The sequence below is a fragment of the Dermacentor silvarum genome, chromosome 4, assembly GCF_013339745.2.
Source record: "Dermacentor silvarum isolate Dsil-2018 chromosome 4, BIME_Dsil_1.4, whole genome shotgun sequence".
Taxonomy (NCBI): domain Eukaryota; kingdom Metazoa; phylum Arthropoda; class Arachnida; order Ixodida; family Ixodidae; genus Dermacentor; species Dermacentor silvarum.
In genome coordinates, this window is record NC_051157.2 from 53,323,783 (window position 1) to 53,347,243 (window position 23,461).

The 23,461-nt window shown below is 45.4% G+C and overlaps 2 protein-coding genes across 2 annotated transcripts in view; one reads left to right on the top strand and one right to left on the bottom strand.

The window, feature by feature from the left end:
- Window positions 1-23,461, top strand: part of LOC119450040 (fucose-1-phosphate guanylyltransferase) — a 39,505-nt gene that overhangs the window by 4,880 nt on the left and 11,164 nt on the right. The window contains exon 3 of the mRNA XM_049666429.1: window positions 324-833. Within this exon, the coding sequence (XP_049522386.1) occupies window positions 324-833 (510 nt within the window). The remainder of the gene's footprint in view (window positions 1-323; window positions 834-23,461) is intronic.
- LOC125939689 (GDP-Man:Man(3)GlcNAc(2)-PP-Dol alpha-1,2-mannosyltransferase-like) lies at window positions 6,455-12,937 on the bottom strand. Its single transcript, XM_049665602.1, has 4 exons — window positions 12,914-12,937; window positions 10,928-11,143; window positions 9,630-10,570; window positions 6,455-7,048 (listed from the first exon to the last, which is right to left on the bottom strand). Exons 2-4 carry the CDS (start codon window positions 11,131-11,133, stop codon window positions 6,768-6,770), a joined length of 1,428 nt encoding a protein of 475 aa, XP_049521559.1. The 5' UTR covers window positions 11,134-11,143; window positions 12,914-12,937; the 3' UTR covers window positions 6,455-6,767.

Here is a 23,461-nt window from a genome sequence, read left to right on the forward strand (position 1 = left end):
GTTTGTCCGAGTCCACTATTTCCAATCAGTGTGCAACACAACATTGTAACGAACTGTGATTTCAGTGACATCACGTCAGCCATGCAACACTTTGAATGTTTTAAGCTACTAAAGGTGGTACTAAAGGGTGATATAATTACTCATCACAGCAAGACAAGTTAAAGCTGCATACAATGAATACTTGGTCGACAGCTATACGAAAAGAATGATGAGACAAAAATTTTGTGTCAGTACATTTTTAGCGAGAACTGCAGTAATGATAAAATCATTTTTGCTGAAGCAAAGGTAACCATAATGACTCACAATTTTATGTTACTTTTCAGGTTCAGGTGGTGCAACCCTTCACATACTTGAGCAACTTCGTAACATGTATGGAGAAGAACAAAGTCGTATGAGAATCCTGCTTATTCATACTGGTGGTCAAAGCAAGCGCCTCCCAAGCCACAGTGCTCTGGGAAAGCTGTTTGCACTTCTGCCAATCACAGCTGCCACCGAGTTACAAATGTTTGACCTAAAGATGGCCATGTACTCTCCATTCCTGGCAAAGATGAGAGCTGGCGTGTTTTTGACTTGCTCAGATGATATAGAGACTTACACACTTCCTCTACTTGAAGAAATCACACAGTCAGGCCACTGGAGCTTTGAAAACTCTGGATTCACTGCGCTTGCACATCCATCCCCAATTTCAGTGGGGTTAACACATGGAGTTTATGTCCTGCCAAAGGAAGTGCAACGTACCTCTATATGTCTGACAACTGAGTGCCTTGAAGTTCTGCAGAAGCCCACAGAGAACCTTATGCGTGACAAGGGTGCAATTTTTGAAAAAGAAGAAGGTAAGAGGCACTGCCAGTTAACTAAGCTCGCACTTAAAGGCCAACTGCAACGGAATTTCACTTCGGCTAATTTTGGTTATAAATATGCCAACTTATCAAGAGCTGCCAAGACATCTTGGCAGCTATTGGGATTCTGTCTCGAGTAGCCTTCATTCATGGTACTATCACGTTAGTAACACAATGTATATGCTACAAGTTCCTCACTAATGTATATACAGAGAAGTATGTACTATTGAAGAATTTTTGGCAGAGCTGCCATGGCTGGTAATTGTCGAATTTTCTTAACAGCAGCCTTTAAATAGCACCTTGACGACGCATGCATCTGGTGGTTAGTAGATATGACGTAAATCCCAGCAAGTCACCTCCGAGATTTGTAAGCGTGCCGCCGGACGCCGTGGATGCTGCACAATCTCGGAAGCCATGCCTATAAGCTGTGTTGGTTCTTATTGGTTTGGGTCACGCATCACTTCCGGTGAGCAGTAATGGCGGTGTCTGTTTCAATTTCAGTATCAGAAACATCCATTCTTGTTAGCTTTTCATGATGCATCCACTCATGTTTCAAGTATAAAATTTTGCCCCGAGGCTGCCTTATATTGACACTATCAAAAACTAGGCTCTTTACGTGGTTAAATATTTCGTTGCAGTTGGCCTTCAAGGTTACTACGCCAAATAGGAATACAAAATCGGTTAAGTGTGGTTACTTAAAAAAATTACAATTCCTTGGACAGAAGCAGGTTAAATGTTTGCAGAAGAAATAAAGGCTAAACATCCCTTTTTTAAATTACGTGCCTAAACCAGGCAGCGATAATGTCTATCTAGTATCACGCATCTTACAGCATTTGCTCATATATGGGCCCTCTTTGTGACGGGAAATATCACAAATTGCGAGGTTTAGTGTTTGCTTATTTTAAAATGCAATTTTCTTGTATTCTTTATTAGCAGTAGCAAAATGGTGCTTCCAAAAATAATAATGTAACAGGGAGCTGGTGCATGATCTCAGGGCGCTATTTTTCTGTTTAGCACCCATTCTGACTTTCCAAGCACACTATAAAATTGGCTTATTCGAAATTCAAAAGTGTATCTATCAACCTATGTGAATTTGTTTCTCTATAGGGTCCCTTTAAAATTAACCAGCCATGTTATATCATTTCACATCAAACATGGTTTATGCAAATGAAATCAGTTACGTCACAAAGGACTTGTCCTGTGGCGTCAACAAATCTGAAGTAACAAGAGGGTAAACAATTAACCTAAACATGGAAAACATTTTCATGGCAGTCACATCCAAATAGCCACGTTGTTAGTATGAAATGCTGCTTTTCTCCCAAAAGTTGTCAGTGTTATCTTTATTATTATTTATTTATCATTATGTTTATTTTCTTAAATATCAGATTTTGAAAGAGTACTAGTTGGTGTCCCTGAGTGTGTGAATGTTGATGAAAAGGTTGTGGTGGCTGCCATTTGCTGTGAAAATTGAAAGCATGCATTCGAACCTCTGTGAAATGTTGGTTATAACAAAATAAATATGTGATGTGTTTCACCAAATATACATGTTTACAACAAATATCACATAAAATGAAGGTGCTTTCATGTTGGACGCAACTTAATTATAACAAGGTTTGATTGAATTTGTGTTCATTTACAGGAGGTAGCAGCAAAGAGTTCGCTTACACTGACAGTGCATTCTTCTTTGATTGCTCTGTGGTGGACAAGCTCGTCAAGTTTTACGCCCAGATCAAGCCAGTGACTGAGGAAATTGACGCCTACAGAGATTTTCTGCAGCTTCTAGGTAGTCGCTCAAGGGGATGCGTTTCAAAAACTGGTGAAGGTGGAGCTGGTGATCACCTCAGGGTCCAGCAAATCCTCCGAGACTGTGAGCTACATGTGGTAGTGCTGCCATTATCAAGGTTTTACCATCTTGGAACAATGCAGGAGTACATAGACAACTTGTGTTTCAGTGAGACTTTTGCAGAGGAGTTGCAAACCTCAAGGTTTGTGCACAGCAAGCTCATTCCTTTTGAGGTTTGTGTACCTAGTAACATTTCTGGAGTAGTAATGAGGTCCCTCATTAACCCAAGATCTACCATTCCACATTCGGCAGTTATAGAATGCTGTAGGTTTGAAGTTCCAGTTATGGTGGGAGATAAGTGCATTCTCAGCAATTGCCGACTGGAAAATTTAGGCGACAAGGCGGTAGAAGTTCCAGCTAATGCTATTATATTTACAATCAGTGTAAAAAGCGCCACTTGCAAAGGGTATGCCACACTCGCATTTGGAATTGATGATGATTTGAAGTTGGCAGCAAGTGATGTAAAGGAACTGTCTTACTTTGGAAAGAGGCTGGGTCTGTTGGAAAATTCCAAACTCATTATGTGCAACTCATTATTTACGACCTATTGTGCCAAATCGTCTCTCTGGGAAGCGAAACTCTTTTCAGTGAAGCCCACAATGACAGAAGCATTTCTGTCGACATTAGAATTGGTGCAAGCAGTAGTACATGATGTTCATCAAATGCCCAAAGAAAAGAACAGTGTGGAGGTGAGCATGGAAGATGTCTTAAGATGGAAAGACATAGGGGAACTTCTTAGACACCAAAGTACAATATTTGGTTGATAAAATGACCAAGTTATTGCGTGGCATTTGTGCTACATTCATGTCTGATGAGTTCAGTATATTTTATTTGTGAAATATGGGTGTATACTATAAAAGGGTAGTAATGCTTAGCAAACTAGAATGGTCCAGAAGTGATCAATGTTGTATGCTGCTATGCAAGCTGCACACATTTTAGCAACATGCGAGAAATGCCAAAGCTAGTTTAGAGCAGCCACTGACATTCTGATAAGTATTTCACAAGAGCACATTTGATCAAATTCTTTGAGGTGCCCACCCAAGTTTACATTACGTGATCAATGTGCCAAACATAAATTGGCAAAATAAATGTAACTCACTCAGACTCGCATAATACATTTTTAGCTTTGGGGTCCCTCAGACTCACCGAAATCTGATTCAATCTGGCACACTTGGATTCAGACTTACAAGAAATTGAACTCGGCAAGGTTTGCTCAAACTCAAAACCAAGAACAAACACACTTTGGCTCATTCGTATTCAAACTCACCAGAAATCACACCCAGCGAGGCTCACTCAAACTCGGAGAAAGCAGACTACCCACTTGAACTCGCACTCACTACAGTTCTCACCCTCACAGAGTCACTCAGATTCATTCAACCTCATGAAATTGTGAATTCACTCAGTTGTAAACTAAAACTCACAGGCTCATAACTCACCTGGACTTAGAATCATCAGTTCAGTGAAAGGATTGTGCTATTCAAAGTCAGATCAACGTGGACAGGCATTGCATAGGTGCGCTGCAGATGCAATAAAAATATCTGGGTAAGTAGGTGGAGACTGTGCACTCCACGATGAGTGTAATGTTCACATAAATACAGTCCCTCATCAGCTCTATGCCATTTTATTCTTACGTTAACCCCTCTTCTTCATATATGCTTTTGTACCACAAAACTGAAATTAAAGGTTGATTTATTGATTGATAATGTTTCCGAATAGGTGCACTCAGTGGTGTTTTTTAGCAAATTGACATGCTAGGTGCTGCATGTCCAGCAATCGAGCACTCACAAGCTCATATCAGACTCACAAGCTCGTTAACTAAGTAGAGCTCAGCAAACGCACATAATGGTGTTTTTTTTTTTTTTTTTTCCACAAGATTGTGTACACCTTTCCGCCGGGGCACAAGAGTGCATCTCAGGGCTGATGCTCATTGGTACAAAGTGCACATGCTGCCACTGTTCATAGTGCTCTTGGCAGGCTTACAATGGTCCAGATAGAATTATGGCAGCATCCAGGGAGCTCTCATAGAAAAGGTCTATAACCCTAAGGCAATCATGTAATGCGGGTATGGATGCATGTGTTTCACAACTTACATTAAGTTTCTGCTACAACAGGATTTGCCACTAGAAGGCTACTGAAACTCCCGTTTTATGCATCATCAATGATACTCCTACTACTGGAAGGCCCATGTGCAATTTCACATGAAAAAAATTATTCATCCTCGTTCCTATACATTGCCGTTCAAGAGCAATAAACACTGGTTGTTAGTCAGCGCTGTGTCTGTCGTCTTAGTCCTGTCTGAAGCGCTGTTCGATTACCTTCTAAGAATGCACCAATCGGCCCAGCTCAGCACATGCGTACAGAATTTTACAAGTAAATTTTTTTCAAAAAATTCAGAGCCCTTCCATTACTGTGAAGATGGAAGCCAGTGAAGGTGTGACTATCGTGGGTCTGCTACAGTGAATATTGCTATAGTGAATTTATATATTATCATAATTGACTATATTGAGTGTCCTTGGCATGTTCATCAAAGAGCAAGGACACCAGCATCTTGTTTTGGCGATGGCCAAGTACGTAGTGCGTTTGCTGCGCCAAGTTCGCCCCATCGTCATAGACTACTTAGCATATGAGCCACAGCGTTCAAAGCCGCGGCACACTGCACGGCATCGTCTGGATCCTGGAAGATGTGACGAAACGAGCGTCCGTCCCATAGTGAGTCCAAAGGGCAACTGTTGATAACAGCGCGATCTCTGCATCACGAGACAGGGGCACAACGACTGGTCGGACATGCCGCCACCGAGTATTGCGACACTTGTGAAAGAGGCATCGGCGGTGGCGAGGGGTATAACAATGGGCCAGCCATCATTCATTTTGACACCTGTGCTAAGACACAACTGGTGGGAAACCGCCTCGCGCATGAAACCGAAATTGTTGTACACGCCGGTCGGTCTACGGATGCGATCTCCTGGAACCTAGCCCTTTACAGCTTCACTGTAAAAAGACTGTGAAAGGCTACTTGCTATTTTGGAGGTCTGACAAAAGTGCACACACTTCTACCTTATCTTCTAGACAATACATCTGTGTGTTAAGCTCATTATAGATGTACACCCTTGCAACTTTTTAACAATATCACGCGAGTGTCGACCACAGGGCGTGTCGGTGGTCTTGTAGCGGTGAGGAGCACTCCTGAAACAAACAGCACAGCAGAATACATTAGAACTAGAATTCGCCTTGCACGACCGCACATGAGGTGGCCAATCAGGCTGTCCCTCATCGCTACAAGGCCGCTGACACGCCGTCCAGTCGACGCTCGCGTCATATTGTTAAAAAAATTGCAAGGGTGTACATACATTTGTGTAGATGAACATCATTGCCTTTATGAACAGATGCTCAGTGGCGAAATCATGCAAGTACACATGCTTGAGAACTATACCACAGGTAAACTTGGAAACCCAAGATGTAGGGAGTATTAACGAGTTTAAAAGCTAAGCTAACCCTTACCAAGGTCCTTAATTACTAAATATAGGCTTCAGTAATTTCCTGTATATCCTGGCATGCTATATCTGTAAAGTTTTATTTAACAAACATGAGCCTGATATTCACACGTCCTAAGTCGAGATCATTGTCACAATGTACACATTTCGCAAGTACACAGTCTGGCTTGCCCAAGTCATGCAAAGTCATCCTCGCATAGTTTCATGGACTCAATCCCCTACACTAATGCCCCACAAGGGCACTGTAGGTACTGTAAATAAATAAAAAAATAAATATGAGATCACATGTCATTCAGACATACTTGAACTCACTTGGACTCACACAAGCTCCAATTCACTGGGCTCAGACACGCAGTTGCTCCGACTCCTCAACTTGCTCTGACTCGCAGGTCTGTTCCAAGTCTGAGCAAGTCAACTCGCGAGTTAGTTTGCCGACCTGTGGTGCCAAGACAGTTTGGTATTCACCCGAATCGTCCACACTTGCATGAGTTGCAAATATTGCTAACTGCAAGCACTCTCTCCTTGCAAAATAAGGTATTTATTTGCCAAAGAATGCTCACATCACACATACTAACTGCTGATGCACAGCAATGATTAATTCATTTTTGAAACCAGAGGCTCTACGGCAGACAGAAAAGACTTGACAAAGACCTCATAAGAAAACCTTTGTGATGAAAGCCTTGCGGTTTCTCTGATCTGGCATCTCTCATTAGGTGCCATTTCCAGAATAGTCCTGAAGGCAGCTGTGTAGCTGGAAACGCTGTCCGCCAGAAATCCAGTGCGCTTGTTGTCGTAATCGGTCACAATGTCCATTTTGGGCCCTCCAGAATTGTGGGCCACCATGAGAAGGCCTGCAGCCATGCATTCAACTACACCTGAAATGTGAAGTAAAAAAAAAAAGGGACCTGTATTAAGACTAAAATGAAACCTTCTTTCATTACACTGAGCACATTATAAAATAAGAGTTATGAGTTGCATGTTGTACATAATCAATGAAAAGGAGTACTAGCTGCTGATGTACAGCAACTTGTGTTTTCATTCCAACAACTTTAAAAGATTTTGTACTTACTCATCCTTTGTTTTTACTTAAATTTCGCAACAAGATTGCATTTTTTATCTGCAATTTTCAATTAAGCACTTCACATAATTTGCGGACGTTTAATAGCTCGTGGGCAGTGTGCCAGTCTGCATCTTGCAGCAGCTGGTGTCTTGGGTGGCGAAGTGCACTTACAGCCATGGGTATTTTTAAAAAAAAATTTTTTCAGAACAAACCAAGCAAGCAAACATGCCAAGTGTTCTTATTGGACAATGTAAAGCAAAATATTCTATCTTGCTGCGAAATTTCAGCATAAACAAAGCAAGGATTAACACAAAGCCTTCTTTTAAAAATTAGTGAATATAAACACTGGAAAGCATAATATTCGCTCAATTTCTAAAGGAGCTAAGTGTACAACCATCCTCATATTTACCCCAAACAGGCCTTAAAGGCCAACTGCAAGGAAACTCTGGGTGCATAAAAAATGCTTCGCTTCAGATAGTGTAGATATAAAGGGGTCTCCGTGTAAAATTTAATGTTTAAAATATGAGTGAATGCATCAGGAAAAGCTTGCAAAAGTTAACGTTTTTGATAGCTAAACTGAAAAAAAAAAAAACTCCACCATAACACGAAGAGGCAAGACCTCGACGTCCCATCGTGGGAGGCCTAGACCCAGCCGACTAAACTGCTGGTTCTCAATAACGCTCACTCTCTCTCTCTCTCTCTCTCCACCATTACAGCAAATGTCTGCTGCGATGATGATGATGCATTGTTCTTCCCCCACTGTCGTTGTCCGGGACACACCATCAGGGACAATCTGCACCGGTTGGTTAATGGGTGACTTCGGCTCGAAGGACGCAGACGCTGATGTAGGGACAAAGAAAACTTGTAATTTACAAAGACTTCGCAAAGCTTGGCTAACAAGATTGCTTGGTTTCAATGTTACATCGGCTGCAAATAGGCAAATTTGTTTGGGCCACATAGGGCAACCCTATCTCGGCCGAGCCAATGGCGCTTCGCACTTTAGGTCAGGTCCTCGATCGGAACGCTGCAGCCACATTTTCTAGAACCAACGTTCCGTCTAAAATTTTTACTGACCAATCATTGCTGGTTTGTTTTGTGACTGGACAATCAGTTCACCAATTATTGAATTTGTTAGAACTGTCATGCGTGATTGGCTAGGCGATCAACCAACCATCTAAGGACACTTTTTTAGCACAGTTCACTGTGTAGAATCCTCACCGAAAATATATAGTATACAACAAAGGGGCGAGGGTCACGCTACCCATATTTGTCAGAAGTCCCAAGAAACGGAATGCATGCACAGCTGGTTTAGCAAAGTGCTGACAAGCAAAACACATGAACAAAACATAGACGTGATAAAATTAAATCATGGTGCCAGTCCTCAAAATGGTGCGCGAAGCGACCGAATTCTCAGGAGCGAAAAGCCACATGGCGCCATAAACAAATGCTAGTTTGTATGTAAACCTGTCAATGAGGTGCACGGGATAGCTCTTCTCCAACTAAACGTCGACCCCGTGTCTGGACAGTAAGACAAAGAAAACATTCTCTCGATGTCTCAGATTCGAGACAAAACCAATAGGCTCCCGTGCGGCTCTAAGAAACCACACGCCGGTACACGTGCGGTGACGCACCCATAAAAAACAATGGTGGCAGCACATCTGGCCGGTGTCGCCTGATTCAAACTGCCCGTGTCTAGACCCGAACCACGCACATTCCAACGCTACATACCATAGCACCGGTGCGGAAGTCAGATACATACAGCCAGATGCAGGACAGGGGCGTTTATCGCTCCTGGAAATTCATTTCAAGTGGATGCGTCTTGCAAACTCACAGGCTACAATTCGTAAATTGCAATATGTGTCGTAAAGTAATGAGCCAAGAAGTTCATTAGTCAATTTTTGTCAATTAGTTGAATATGTGTTTTGATTTCTCATGCTACTACTGTCCGCCTATTTGAATAACCCAGCTCAACAATAAGAATTGTGCTACCTGCCACAGGCGATCTTTTAAAATTCTGTAAAGCTTAAATTTGGACACCCGGTACTATAACCAATATCAGCTAACATGAAATTTTGTTGCAGTTGGCCTTTTAGTGCATTTTGGCTTATCTTGTGGAGGGTGCTAGAGATTTACAGTTGGGATATATTGAATACGTAAGCCTAATGAACCTTCTTCCTAGAGCAGTTGATGTTTGCTCCTTGCAGCCGGGTTTGTTAATGTTAAGCCGCCATAGATGTGCCTTCATTGTTCAGGTTAAGCTGACTGTGCGGCGGCTCTACCTCACTGTTATTTGTCAAGACATAATGAGTCCTTGTAGGTGTTTTTTCTTTTCTGTAAGCATTCATTGTGCGAGCTGCACAACATCTAGTGGGTAAACATATACAGGGTAAACTTACACATTCCAAAGTGCTCATTCCACATGGTGTTAATGGCTGCTGAGGCTCTCTTCATTTCAGACATCAAGTCCACAAAGGGAGCATTCAGCTTGAACTCCACATAGTCTGCAACACCCATCTCTGTGGCGAGATGCTTGAGCCTGGCAACTCGTTGCTCATCTTCCTGGTTGCTGCAGCCACCTATCATGACAAACCTAATTCTTGAAAACACAGAGTCAGGTAACTGCTCCTTGAGCTCAACCAGCACTTTCAATTGCAGCTCATGGTTCTTCTCTGGACGAAACTGTGACAAGGAAAGCACTCTGAATTCGGCACTCGACACACTGTCTTTGTCCATTATTGGCAATGCCTTAAAGTCCCCAATGCTGCACGGGGGATACACCAAAACAGTTCGTGTTGGCAACTGCCACAGCTCGAGGATGTGTCCTTTTGTCCAGGTGGAAGTCACCATCACAAGGTCCGCACTATAGCCACAGTATGCATACAGCTTGGCAAATATGCGGTAGTACAGCAGCTTGATAGGCGTAAGGAATGCACTCCACGAGATGAGTCCCATGTTGTTGTGAACCTGTACTCTCCTTTCATCTGAGCTCAACATCTCTGTGCTGATAGTTGGATAATGTGTGCAGCACATCACCTTGCAACCGCCAAGGAACTTGAATATGGGCATTGTGAATGCATAGCCAGTACTGTCGATGAAAATGGTAGGAACAAAGCTGAGAATGGCTTCTAGACCTAGCATCATTGATCCAAGGCTCTGACCCAATATAGTGAACACTGGATAGAGTCGTGCTTCAACCAGTGAATGACTGCGTAGAAACACAAAGTGAACTGCAGACTTGCTGAGCTTGACGTTGAAACGCTTTTCGGCATTTTCTATTATCTGGTCCCCGGATACACCGTGGTCACCTGTATACACAATGCACTGATGGCTTGGGTATCTGAAAAAACGTAAATAAAAGATTCATTGAGACGGCTCGAAGTCACCATTAAGTAACATTAAGTGCATATGAAGTTTTCGGTTTAACAAGAGTACAAAGCATCATGTCGTGCTTCATCCTGAAAATGCACAGAACACACCCAATGCTGGCATAGTCTTCTGGCATTATCCCTTTCAAATGTTCATGTTCTCCTTAACGAAACCTAAAATCTAAGAGTGATGCCTGTGTTCTTCTCTCCTCAGATTTCTACACTTAATGATCAAAGGAAGGAAATAAAGCTATATAGCACAACAACGTGCAACCTATTACTTGTGAAGGGTACAAACTAGTAGACTTGACAAAACAAACCATGCATACTTTTCTTGGATCACTCGAACCGCAGACCAGAGTACCTTCTCTACACCTCCGCAGGAATTGGTGTATGGGTGAAAGAAGCCCCAAGTTTGTGTCGCTTCTCCGAATCTTTGACGGCTGGTGCTTTTGACTGTCCTTATTCCCAGCCACAGCAACAGAAGAGCCAAGGGGAGGCACAGGATGAAGAAACCGACGAGCAGGAATACCATCGTGCGCACTCTGGAAGATGAACAGGTTGACACTTCAAAGTGACTGCAATCACTCTGGCACAACTATACAAGCTCACCATGTAGCATTCACCGATACGGACAATCTCTTTGTAAAGACAGAAAAGATTCTGCTTTCGTTGCACTGTACAAAACCGGCAAAATTTGCCATTATAGTTCACGTCAAGCAAGAACGTGTTCGGTGTCTGCAGCATCTGCACAATCGCCAAGGAGGAGGAATAAACTTTATTTAGGGAAATGAGCAGACGCTAAAATCATCCGAGGTGGGCGGCGTCCCTAGTCCAGGATGCCGTGGGCCTGAGCCGATATCTTGGCCCTGCTCACCAGGCGATGCTGGTCTTCAGGGCTCAGGCTTGTCAGCTGGGCCTCCCACTGCTCGATGGTTGGTCCGGTGATCGGTGGTGTCGATGGGTTTTGTTGACATTCCCATACCATGTGGTAGAGGGTATCGCCAAAGCGTTAACAAAAGGTGAGTGAAAGGCCCGGGGTGAAACACGAAAGCAAGGAAATCGCACAGGTGATATGGGCAGGCGCATCAGCGCTTTTCAAGCACACCCATCAGCGATAGTTTGGCTAGTTCTAGCCACCCTATCAGCGATAACGGAGAGGAGAGTAGAGTGACCTAGAACAACACCACCTAGACATAGAGAAGAGTAGAGTGACCTAGGACAACATGACCTAGACATTGGAGTCTACTCTCCTCTCCATTTAGGGTGGTTAGAATTAGCCACACTATCGCTGATGCGTATGCGTGAGATGCACTGGTGTTGCCTAGAATGGACCTTTCCGGAAATTCATGCACGCCCCCTGTGGCGGGTGCAAGGCACTGTGGGAAGCTGGAGCGCTGCTGGCGTGTCATCTGCTCGCCTCGTTTGTAGCTCGCGGGCATGCGGGGGGACGAGTGCAGTAATTTTGCAGGAACAGCGCTTTTTTGTGATGTTGCTTCAAACTTTGCTGACAGAAGAGGCGTGCCAAAGCAACATGGATAACAGCCAGCAGGCAGTAAGTGTTGTGTGTTCATTGATAATATCATATTAAGTAGCGATATGTACTAGATAGCGCTTCTTGAACAGGAAACTTGAGGTGGCTGCGAGTGCATTTGTGTGCTGTGATCATTTGGTCCCCTATGTTTTGTTTATCATGCTTCCTGGTGTGGGTATTAGTTTCTCATTCGTTTTATTGCAAACGTACGGATGTGCAGATACTTTGTGACCCGGCAAAACGTTGTACTTAAGATGTTAGCGTGCGCTAAACAGAACCGTGTTTCACACGTCACACTGCCGCTGTTAAAAGTGCACCGAGGGGTTTGAGGCCAATTGTGTTGTGCACATCGACCAACTAATTCGGCTTTCTTGAATGGTGCGTCTTAACTACTTTTCACGCATGACGCTGCAAGTAGTAGAGGAACCCATTAACACATGCGTAGGTTGGACGTAATGCGCCGGCGGGTACGGAACGCATAATGAAGGTGTAATCGCAAAAATGCGGCGATAATATATGCCACTGCATTTCTTGCATTTCGTTCCAAGCAACGTTTCATTCCAAGCAACGTTCCAAGCAATGCAAATATAGTTGGTGACATCTTAAGAGTGCTGGACTGGTTCTTCCACAAAAGCATGCTGAACCTTCTCTCCACCCCTATACTCTTGCAGAAAATAATTCCTTTACAGATCACGTAGGCATGGTGAAGCAGTGTCCCAGTGCTTCAGCAACAACATACATGCTGTGCTCACTCACAAGGTGCTTGAATATCAATACATACCTGCAGATATGGGAATGAAGATGTTCCACAGAGCTAATGCACGTGCTGTAATATGAGGTACTCTGAAAGAGATTATAGAGGAATTATCCTGACTTCTCAACAAAAAAAATTATCTTCTTGAGAGTGCAAACAGCAACACGCATTCTGCAGTCAATAAGATGCACCATGGAAGGTGTCATTTGTACAGGGTTGGTCGCTCTTGGGAGAAACAGTAGCTGGTGCATATGTACAGCTTCTGTCACACTTAACCCCAACATATGCCTTCTTAAGTGCTGTTATGAACGCTTGCGCGTCGTTGTGAACGCACTGCACTCAGCTGTGAGCATGTCGCAACGCGCAGCCCCTGTGCAGTGCTCTCTCCCTTGCTGGCACCCCTCTCGCGCCCGGACATGCAGAGCTGCAACTTCCTCCTCCTCTGGTGGATATAAAAGGCCGGCGTCTCTGGCATTTAGTGCCTTTTTCGTCATCATGCTTCGTCCTCGTTAAGAAGTAAACATATTATTCTTTGGCTACCTCTTGCCTCGTCACTGCCAGGATCTCCTCCAGCCCATACCTTCGGCCCTCGTGTCATGCTACCCATGAGAGCCTGCATGGCATCTCTCCTAACAGCTGGATGGCAGCTGCGGGATGGCAGTGGACCTTGAAACTTGTGCCAACAGAACTAACGTGGCCCATAGACCTTGGAAGGAAGCCCGTGACTGCAGCTACGTGAGTGTCGGACTTTTACCCTTTGAGATTTGCCAGGCTTTTAAACAAGCCATTAAAGCTTGAAGCTGGCAGGTTGTCTTTATCAATAATTGGCCTTTTGCATCATCGCACTTGCTGAGAGGTTATAAAGAATAGGATAGGGGGAAGGGTTCAGTGTCTGAGCTGGTCATGGATCTCAATTCTCTGGGCAAGCCTGAATTGTTATTGCTATGTGCAGAATTGGGGGTGGAAGCAGCGAACGCCATGCGGAAGTCGCAAATCATCCAGGCGTTACTTGCCTTGGAAGCATATCATAAGAAGCCAACAAACAATGACACCAAGGACAACATAGGGAAATTACTTGTACTTATAATAATTACATTAAAGAAATGATAAATTCATGGAAATGAAAATGGGTGAAAAAACTACTGTCCGCAGGTGGGGAACGAACCCACGTCTTCGCATTACGCGTGCGATGCTCTCACTACGGTACTCTCACCATTGAGCTACCGCGGAGCCATTTTCCCATCCACTTTCTGGGGTATTTATTAGAGTGTACTAGAATATGGTCGAGTGGGACGAGCGGCTGGGGCGGCGCATGCTTTGCAGTGAGGCGCCCGACGTGGGAAAATACTGCAGCGGCGCTGCGGTCGAAGTGGATTGGGCCGCATCAAGGTCGCGCCGTTGGAAACTGCTGGCGATACTGCTCGGCAGGGTCATTCGTACTACTTCGCGCGCTGGTATTAGCGTTCAGACCGATCAAATGGGGTTCATAATTGCATATAACATGTATTTATGTCTTAAGAATAAATTCCTTTCCTTTCTCTTCTTTATTTATTTTTTATTATTTTCTAATGCCGCTCGGTGATTGCGCGTGCATTGCGGCCGCAGTGTCGGCTTTCATTCTACTATGTTCTCGTACGGTTCCCTTTGGAGAAAAAATATTTGTCTCGTTCTTCAAGCAGCATGTATCTCTCGTGTGTGTTGTTGCGCATATAGTTTTCTATGAGTAAGTCTTGCGAAACGCAGACGAAGCAACATATGTAACCTTCCTGCTTGCCGCTTCATACAATTGTAAAGCATATCTGCCCCATCCGGCACCTTGTACTTTGATTTACGGGAAGCATTGGTATAGATTTAAATAAAAAAAGAGTAAACTGCAGTGCAACATTCCATTCAAGTTTCCGCCTTTCTCGCGTAACAGAATGAGGAGTAATTGGTACTGGGTCATTTATTGCAGTCGTACGTCGAGCGCCGAAAACGGTTTTAGTCAGCCATACGTGGAATTTTTTTTTCCAGTCGATACTTCAAAAAAAGAAAAAAAAAAACCAAAGAAAGAAAGGCTGCGCGGTAGCCTAATTAGTGCCTATATCGTGGATATGGCGTTGCGCTGCTAAACTGCAGCTCGCGGGTTCAATCCAGGTCGCGGAATGCAGGTGGAACAAAACGGAAAAAGGCTCGTGTACTTCTATTTAGGTGCGCGTTAAAGAACCCCAGGTGGCAAAAACTAAACCGGGTGCCTCATAATCATATCGTGGTTTTGCCACGTAAAACTTATATTATATATTAAAAAAGAAAAAAAGCAGGTGGCTGCGTTCTTCGGCTTATTTCTGGGGGTGTAATCAAAACAAATTATTCTCGAGTCTGATTTCCGAGAAAAACATGTTAGGCTTATCCTATATTTCATGCATAAATGTAATGCCGTTCCCAAATGTATGACCGCTCAACTCAGCAGCTTGTATACTATATATATAAACGGCTGCGTTCAGTTATCCGGTGCACTATCATAACGACCATAATGAAACAATTGAAGGAACGGCATGTCCCACATACACGTAGAGATATGTGCAGATCTGTTGCGTTCGTTGAAGAAGATACCTAAGTGTGGTACCACATAGGGCACTCATGCAGTTTTAATGGGTTGCAAACATGGTGAGACTGTCAAAAATTCTTGTCTGAATCAAGTTAGCAGATTTACAGGCTGCCCCAAAACGGGTCGTTTATATTGAATGAGAGCTAGGAACTTGTTTAGCAGGACTTATTAACACCCGTCCGTTAATTCTCTCAGGAACTGCGCCTCTGCATGCGCAACAGCCACGACTCTCCGGCAGCAAAAATCATTCGGAATAACAGTCCTCACTTGCATGCAGTCACTCACCTTTGATATTTCAATAGTGCTGTTATGCGTTACATTCGAACGGAAATGACTATTCGGCGTCGTACAGTATATCAATATAACACTTGCAAGCACGCACGCACACACACACACACACACACACACACGCACGCACACACATCTTTCTTCTTTCTGGGGTTTTACTTGCCAAAACCAGTTCTGATTATGAGGCACGCCGTAGTGGAGGGCTCCGGAGTAATTTTGACCACCTGGGGTCCTTTAACGTGCACTACAACGCAAGCACACGGGCGTCTTTGCATTTCGCCTCCATCGAAATGCGACTGCCGAGGCCGGGATTCGATCCCGCGACTTCGTGCTCAGCAGCGCAACGCCTTAGCTGACTGAGCCACCCCGGCGGGTCCACGCACACACATACACATTATATATAAGGTGGTTTTGCCTGCTATGAATATTATTTCTGCGAATGAGAGTTTTCTTTCCAGTATTCACTAATAAGTGTGTTTGTTACTGCAAACACGTGCGCTTATTCCGGTCGGGAGTTCTCACTTTTTCAATTATAGCATTTAGAATGCCTGTTATTTTTTCCCCTTACATATATGTATCGTAAGTATATATGTCTATGTACCCTTTGATTTCATTACCTAAAGATACATTAGTCATCATTCGCGCCACGCAGTTAATCAACCTGGTTTATTTCACTCTAAGATTGTTTTCTTCGATCATTGTCCCTGATCAATATCCACCAACAAGAAGCGCGTGCAAAATGACACGATATCAATAATAAAATTTTCTTACGTTGCCTTCATGGTGCGGAGATACCAGTTACCTTTAGAGGACAGTGGTAAAAACAGCAGTTCACCTGGCTAAAACTACATTTGGCACCGGCCGTAAAGAGTCATGGGCGCACCGAAGTAACTAAACCATTAAAAAAATGTACTGCACAGAGGTTCTGCGAGAAAAACTGGGCGTCCGCCAGCGTCCGCGTGGCGAACGCGCGCTCGCTAACAGACGACGCGCTTGACAACGACAGCAAAATTGAAGACGTCGCGTTGTAAAATCTATGCCTCAAATATATATGTTTGGCAAAATGGTGCAAACATAAAGTTGCAGTTGAAATAAAGCGCTACTTTAAGAGCGTAATATGCGCAATCGGCGTCGGCGCCCGCAGCGAAAGTACATTGAATATGCCGCGGTGCACGTCTCCGCCCCAATCCAGTTCGCTCGCAGCGCCCTCGCACTATTTTTCCACACGCGGCGCCTCAGCTAGGTCACTCCACGGCCGGACTCGACTCCACCCTCCGCGCTCGGAGGAGAGTCGAGTCCGGCCGTGGTCACTCTACCTCAGCGGCAGAGCGCCGTTCGGCCCACTCGACCATTGTCTAGTACACTCTAGTATTTATGTTTTACAACTAGAATTAACCCTGGGAGTGTTAGCCAGCGCCACCACTCACAAACCTAAGGGCAGATGTGGAACATCCTTTCTGCTATGGCCGCAGGCGTCACGAGCACGTGATCTTTTTTAGGTGATGGCAACTGGTCAACCGCCCAATACGGTCAATACCCGTATTGGTATGACAATACCCCAGTAGCGCACCCAGGATCTCTGCCAGGGGGGGGGGGGGGGGGGGTTGACAGTTTGCCAATACCATCTAAACAGCACTAATTTCGATTTCTTCACGGGAAATTGTCAAAACATGCGCTCTTTGCGAGTGTGCAGACGATTGCGCGTCTTACATCTTAGTTGCAGCACTCTAATGCGTAAGGAAAGAAATGTCACAGTTTCGCCCTAAGGGCGAAGCAATGAATGCGATAGCAACACAGCAATGTCATACGAAGTAAGGTGAGCGGCTTTGATAGCAATATGAATTGTAGTAAACATGAGCTGATTAAGTAAGCAGGTGTGCTGCGGCGTAAGTAGACCGACATGAAGAGAGACTCGATGACCACGAGAAGGCGCGTGTGAAACGGTGGTGTTGATGAGAACCGCTTATTCCCGTGGGCAGCGCGTGCGAAGGGACACACCTGTAGCGCTGCACTGCCGATCCGGGCAGCATTACATGTGTAGCGTGCGTTGGAAAATGTGGCCCGACTATTACTAACTGAATGAACAAGCGTGGTGTGAGCGCGCACAAACAAACATGAATAGATCACACTGAATGACTGCAGACAACGACTGTCAAAACGCTGGCAGCAAGCCCATACGCTGCAGCGGGCGAAGGTACGTGCGGTCTATCGCTTCAACGGAAACTGAGCGGCGAATGCACGGCGTATAAAGGTCAGCGCCGTGTGGAGATAAGCGACGGTGCGAGCGAGCGACGAGCGCGGTTGTTGGCAGAGTAGAAGTGCGCCCCCCCCCCCCCCCCCCGCTCCCTCCGGTGCTGGCTTCCCGCTTCCTTGCTTGCGCGTGGGAGAGATAAGAGACTGTGCGGGTGAGCGACGAGCGCGGTTGTTGGCAGAGTAGAAGTGCCGCTCCCCCCCCCCCCCCCCCCCGCTTCCTCCGGCGCTGGCTTTCCGCTTCCTTGCTTGCACGTGGGAGATTGAGTGCGTTCGCTCTCCGTGATAGCGCGCGTCCCCGCACGCTTCCGCTCGGGCATACGGCGCGCGGCGAAGATTTTATCTATACGGAACCTCACGGCGACGCCGACGGCAGAAATCCGGTTGAAGTGTCCATATAATTTCTATCGCAATAAAAGGGGGTTAAACAAAAGGGGTCGCTAAGTCGGCCTCAGGGGGGGGGGGTTACAACCCCCGAATCCCCCCCCCCCCCCGTCGGTGCGCCACTGCAATACCCGTATTGGTATGACCAATACTGGTCAACCGACCAATACGGTCAACTGGTCATACGCCTGTTGACCGTATTGCCGTGTCACGTAGCGGACGAGATGGGGAGACTTATCACGGAGCAGTATGAGGATTACGATGCTGTAAAATCCAGTCTTCTGAAGAGGTACCGCTTGTCTCCAGAAGCGTTTCGGCAGCGCTTTAGAAAAGGCACAAAGTTAAAAGACGAGTCCATTAAATTTATTTTCACACTGACCATTAAATTTATATTTCACACTGACCTTATAGAGGACCGTTTTAAATGATATTCAAAAGCAAGAAAGAGGGAAAAAAATCATACTGGCATTTGTTATTGACAAAACATTGCCCAAACTTGGCTGTTTCGCGAACATTCATAACTAGCGAATGGAGTGCAGGGATTGTAAACTTTTTGGCACAGAGGTAGCCAACTAACCAGACTGTGCAACTAACTAGGATCTTTGCCATCCGATAAAATACCAAAGAAAACAAAAAATGTGTCATTTTTGTCTGCATTGCTTGGAATAAAACATGATTACATCAAAACTTACCATTCGTTTTCATTATTTCTAGTTCATTGCACAGGCTAGTAATAAAGGAACGAGTGTGCAAAGTTTCGTTGAAAACTATTCATTGATTTTGAAGTTGCAACTGTTTGCGTAACAGGAAAGTGCAAAAAATCAACTTTTGAGAAAAACACGAATAAAGTTTTTCAATCCTTGTACAAACAAGATCACCACGCCCTAGAAAGTTAAAATGCACTAGGTTCATAGCTAGGGCCCTTCTTAGCTGTCACGAGCTCTGTTTTGGCTTTTGTTGCAGCCCGTCTTTTCTTCTGAGCCATCTGCACACGGTACTGGTCACTGGTGCAACATGCTACGAGCGTGTGATGGCCAGGTTCGATGCCTGCTTCCCTCAAAATACATGTTGCACTTCTGTTGCTATCGTTGAAGTGGCACACAGCATCATAAAAAAACCAAAAAGTAGGATGGGCAGGCTCACGCGGACGTCTTTGGGAACCCGTTGCCAAATCATACCGTTGAAACTCTCGTTACATTCTGGGATTTTTCGTGCAGGCACTTCTTTAAGAGCTCATTCGTACAAAGGTCTGCATAAACCAGCTTCACTTTCATTTGAAACTTTTTTCGATTGTTTTCTACTTTTTTTTTTTATTGAAACTCTGTTTCAATCGCTTTTTTACCTTGAACTTGGCCATGCCTTCTTATAAAAACGTTCTGCCTATGTTATTACTGTTGCTACTAAAAAATAATAGCTATAAATGTGACGATCCCGGTAGCATTCACGGCGGCAGCATAAAGCCGCGCGCAAAGTAAACCGAGACGCACTTTAACCACTTTAAGCATGCTTAACGCTTGTAGCATCGTGAATTCCCCCTTACGGAAATTCAAAACAATGTTTAAAAAAGAAAGCTTTACAAATCGTCTTTGAATAATCTTTTACGTATGAGACTAAAACATAACAGAAACATTTCAATATACGCCGCTGTGTTTCGCTGAGTTATCAGTTTCTGTAGAGTGTCGACCGCACCACCACACCACCACCACATTGTCGGTCGAAGTAGTTGCCGCAGGCACTTCGGCTGGCTGTATTGACCGTTTTCGCGGCGATCCCGTGGGCGCTGCCTTGTTTGATCACGTGGTGACGCGTCCATTGCTTGCCTCAACTGCCTCCATTGCCTCCGTGTTTACAATGGAGAGAGAGAGAGAGAAAATGATTTAATGAAAGGCAGGGAGGTTAACCAGGACTGAGCCCGGTTGGCTACCCTACACTGGGGGAAGGAAAAAGGGGAGAGAGAGATTAAGAGAAGAATAGAAAGTCCACTGCTGATATCGCCGACATAGCAACAGATCTCTGTTCTATCACTGATTATCAATCAGTCCGGGTCATAGACGGTCACTCAGTCCTGTAGTTTTTAAAAATCGCAGCAGCGCTTTTGTGGCCTTTTGCAGCTGTGATATTCGAGGCCATGGTCCCAAGATCTTGCTCAAAGTGAACGGTCTTCTATCTAGCCTATTGAGAACGTTGCAGAGGTCATGTCTTTCGTTTTGAAGAGATGGACAGTAGCATAGTAGGTGTTCTATAGTCTCATCGACACCGCAGGCATTACACTCGGCGCTATCAGCCATTCCAATCAAACACGTGTAAGCATTGGTGAATGCAACACCCAAGCGTAAGCGGCACAGCATTGTTTCCTCATTTCGAGGAAGTCCAGGCAACAGCCGCAGCTGCATAGATGGGTCGAGAGAATGCAACCAATGTTGGGCGGATTCCGTTGTATGCCACTTCTCCAATGTCATAGTTTGCGCCAGCTTGCTTAGGTGTTGGGCTGCGTCAGTCCTCGATAAAGGTACAGAAACAATATTTGCTCCTTCGTGTGCTTTCCTAGCAGCTTCGTCGGCGATGTCGTTGCCGGTGATACCGCAATGACTCGGCAGCCACTGAAACACGACGTCGTGTCCTTTTGCGATCGTATGGTGGTGCATTTCTCGTATCTCCGAGACGAGTTGTTCGCAGGACCCGCGACGGAGAGCTGACAAAAGACATTGTAGGGCCGCCTTTGAATCACATAATATTACCCACCGATTAGCCGGTTGGTTGTTAATATAATCAATGGCACCTCGGAGGGCAACAAGCTCCGAAGCGGTCGATGATGTCACGTGAGAAGTCTTGTATGTGATGCTCATTGATCGTGATGGTATAACCACTGCGCCGGTGGAGCTGGTCTGAGTGGAAGAGCCATCCGTATATATGTGGATTCGGTCAGAGTAGAAAGAGTGCAAGCAATCGAGAGCTGCTTGCTTCAAGGCCAAAGTGGGCAGGTCCGTCTTCTTTCTTATTCCTGGAACGTAAAGGCGCACTTCAGGTTGTTTTAAACACCACAACGCTGACGGTGAACGTGTCGAGGGTGTGAACCCCGATGGTAGGGAGGCACTATGAATGCTGACCACGTTGGAGAATGACGCCCGTGGTCGTCGTTCTGGCAGGGAGGCAAGAGAGCTTGATTGCATCCGTGAAACGTGGCGAATATGGGCCCTAAGCGTGTCGATGGTCATGTAAGTTGTGATCGGATGGTCTTGAGCCGTGATAACTGTTCCTGCTGTTGAGGCGCTCCGCGGAAGGCCGAGGCAAACACGTAATGCCTGTGCTTGCACGCTCTGAAGGGCTCGAAGATTTGATTTGCATGTTTTAGCAAGCACGGGAGAGCTATAGCGTAGGAAGCCGATAAAAAGTGCTCGGTACAACTGTAGCATAGAGCTCACTGATGATCCCCACGCTTTACCGGCGATGAATTTGAAAACGTGAACCATAGATGTGAGCTTCTTCTTCAAGTGGGCAACCTGAGGGCTCCAGGAGAGGTCTCGGTCAACAAAGACACCCAAAACCGATGATTTCTCTTGTAGGAGATACGCTGGCCATTGATGCACACTGGATAACCAGACATCGCTTTTCGCGTAAAAGCGACTAACGCACATTTTTCTGTCGAGATGGTTAGGCCTTGTGTGCAAAGATAGCCAGTTGCCTGTGTTGCTGCCTTCTGCAACCTTGCACGAACCTGCGGGCGAGTCACCGCTGATGCCCAGATGCAGATGTCGTCGGCGTAGATGGAGACACTCACTGTTTCCGGTAGGGAATCGGCCAGCCCAAGAAGTGTGAGGTTAAAGAGAATAGGGCTTAGAACACCGCCTTGAGGAACGCCACGGCATGTGTAGTGGTCAGTAGTCGGACCATCTTCTGTGCGTACAAACAAGGACCTTTGTGTCAAGTAGCTTTGGATCCATCGAAATACTCGCCCTCCTAGTTCCAATGTCAAAAGTGCGTCTAGGATGGCTTGATGGGAAACGTTGTCGTAGGCGCCTTTCACGTCAAGAAAGAGTGCTACTGATAATCGTTTCCAAGACTTTTGCTGCTCAACAGATGACACTAGATCGATGACATTGTCAATCGATGAACGGCCTCGTCGAAATCCCGCCATAGAGTCAGGGTAAATGTTGTGGTGTTCAAGATACCATTCGAGACGCATGAGGATCATGCGCTCCATGAGTTTTCCGACGCAGCTGGCGAGTGCTATAGGCCGATATGATGACAGTTCTAGCGGTGACTTTCCTGCTTTTAGCAACGGTACCAAGCGGCTGCGTTTCCATTCCTGTGGAACGACGCCATCATGCCATGACCTATTAAAAAGGTTGAGCAGTTCTCGTCGCGCTTCTCGACGTAGGTGGCGCATAGCAATATATGTGATTCCGTCGGGCCCTGGCGAAGACGAACACCTACATAGCGCCATAGCAGCCTCTAGCTCTTCCATAGAAAAAGGAGCGTCCATACTTGTATCTCGTGGACCAGGAATGTCGCCTAAAACCATGTCAGGGAGTAGAACTGTTCCACCGGCGACTTTCGCACAAAACTCTTCTGCGACGTCTATCTCACGGCGGTTTTGATGGAGAGCAAGGGCGTTAAATGGGTGTCGTTGCTGGGGACATGAGCGAAGACCCCTTAGGGTACGCCACACACGGGACAGTGGCTTTCGGGGGTCCAGTGACTCACAAAAGCATTTCCATCTTTGATCTTCTAGCTTATCCATCCGGCGCTGTATCTTCTTTTGCATTCGCCGAGCTACTCTAAGGTCAAGAATTGACTTCGTGCGCCTGTACCTCCTTTCAGCTCGACGACGTAGTGCACGAAGTCTTTCCAATTCAATGTCATACTCTGTACGCTTTGATGAATGTGTGAAGCTACGCGTACAATCGTGCATTGCGTCTGCAATGATATCTTCTAGCCTGCGTGCGATTGGTTTCTTGCATGCGTCTTCCACAAGATCTTCAAAGACTGACCAGTCAATTTGGCGAGATATATTGGGTAATGTAGCTTCTAGTCCATCGATTCTCACATAGGTCGGAATATGATCA

Coding starts and splice junctions, on each gene's coding strand:
- LOC125939689 (XM_049665602.1), bottom strand. CDS start 11,133: ATGGTATTCCTGCTCGTCGGTTTCTTCATCCTGTGCCTCCCCTTGGCT. Junction 10,571..10,927: donor GTTCGAGTGATCCAAGAAAA/GTATGCATGGTT, acceptor ACGTTTTTTCAG/ATACCCAAGCCATCAGTGCA. Junction 7,049..9,629: donor GAATGAGCACTTTGGAATGT/GTAAGTTTACCC, acceptor TTCACATTTCAG/GTGTAGTTGAATGCATGGCT.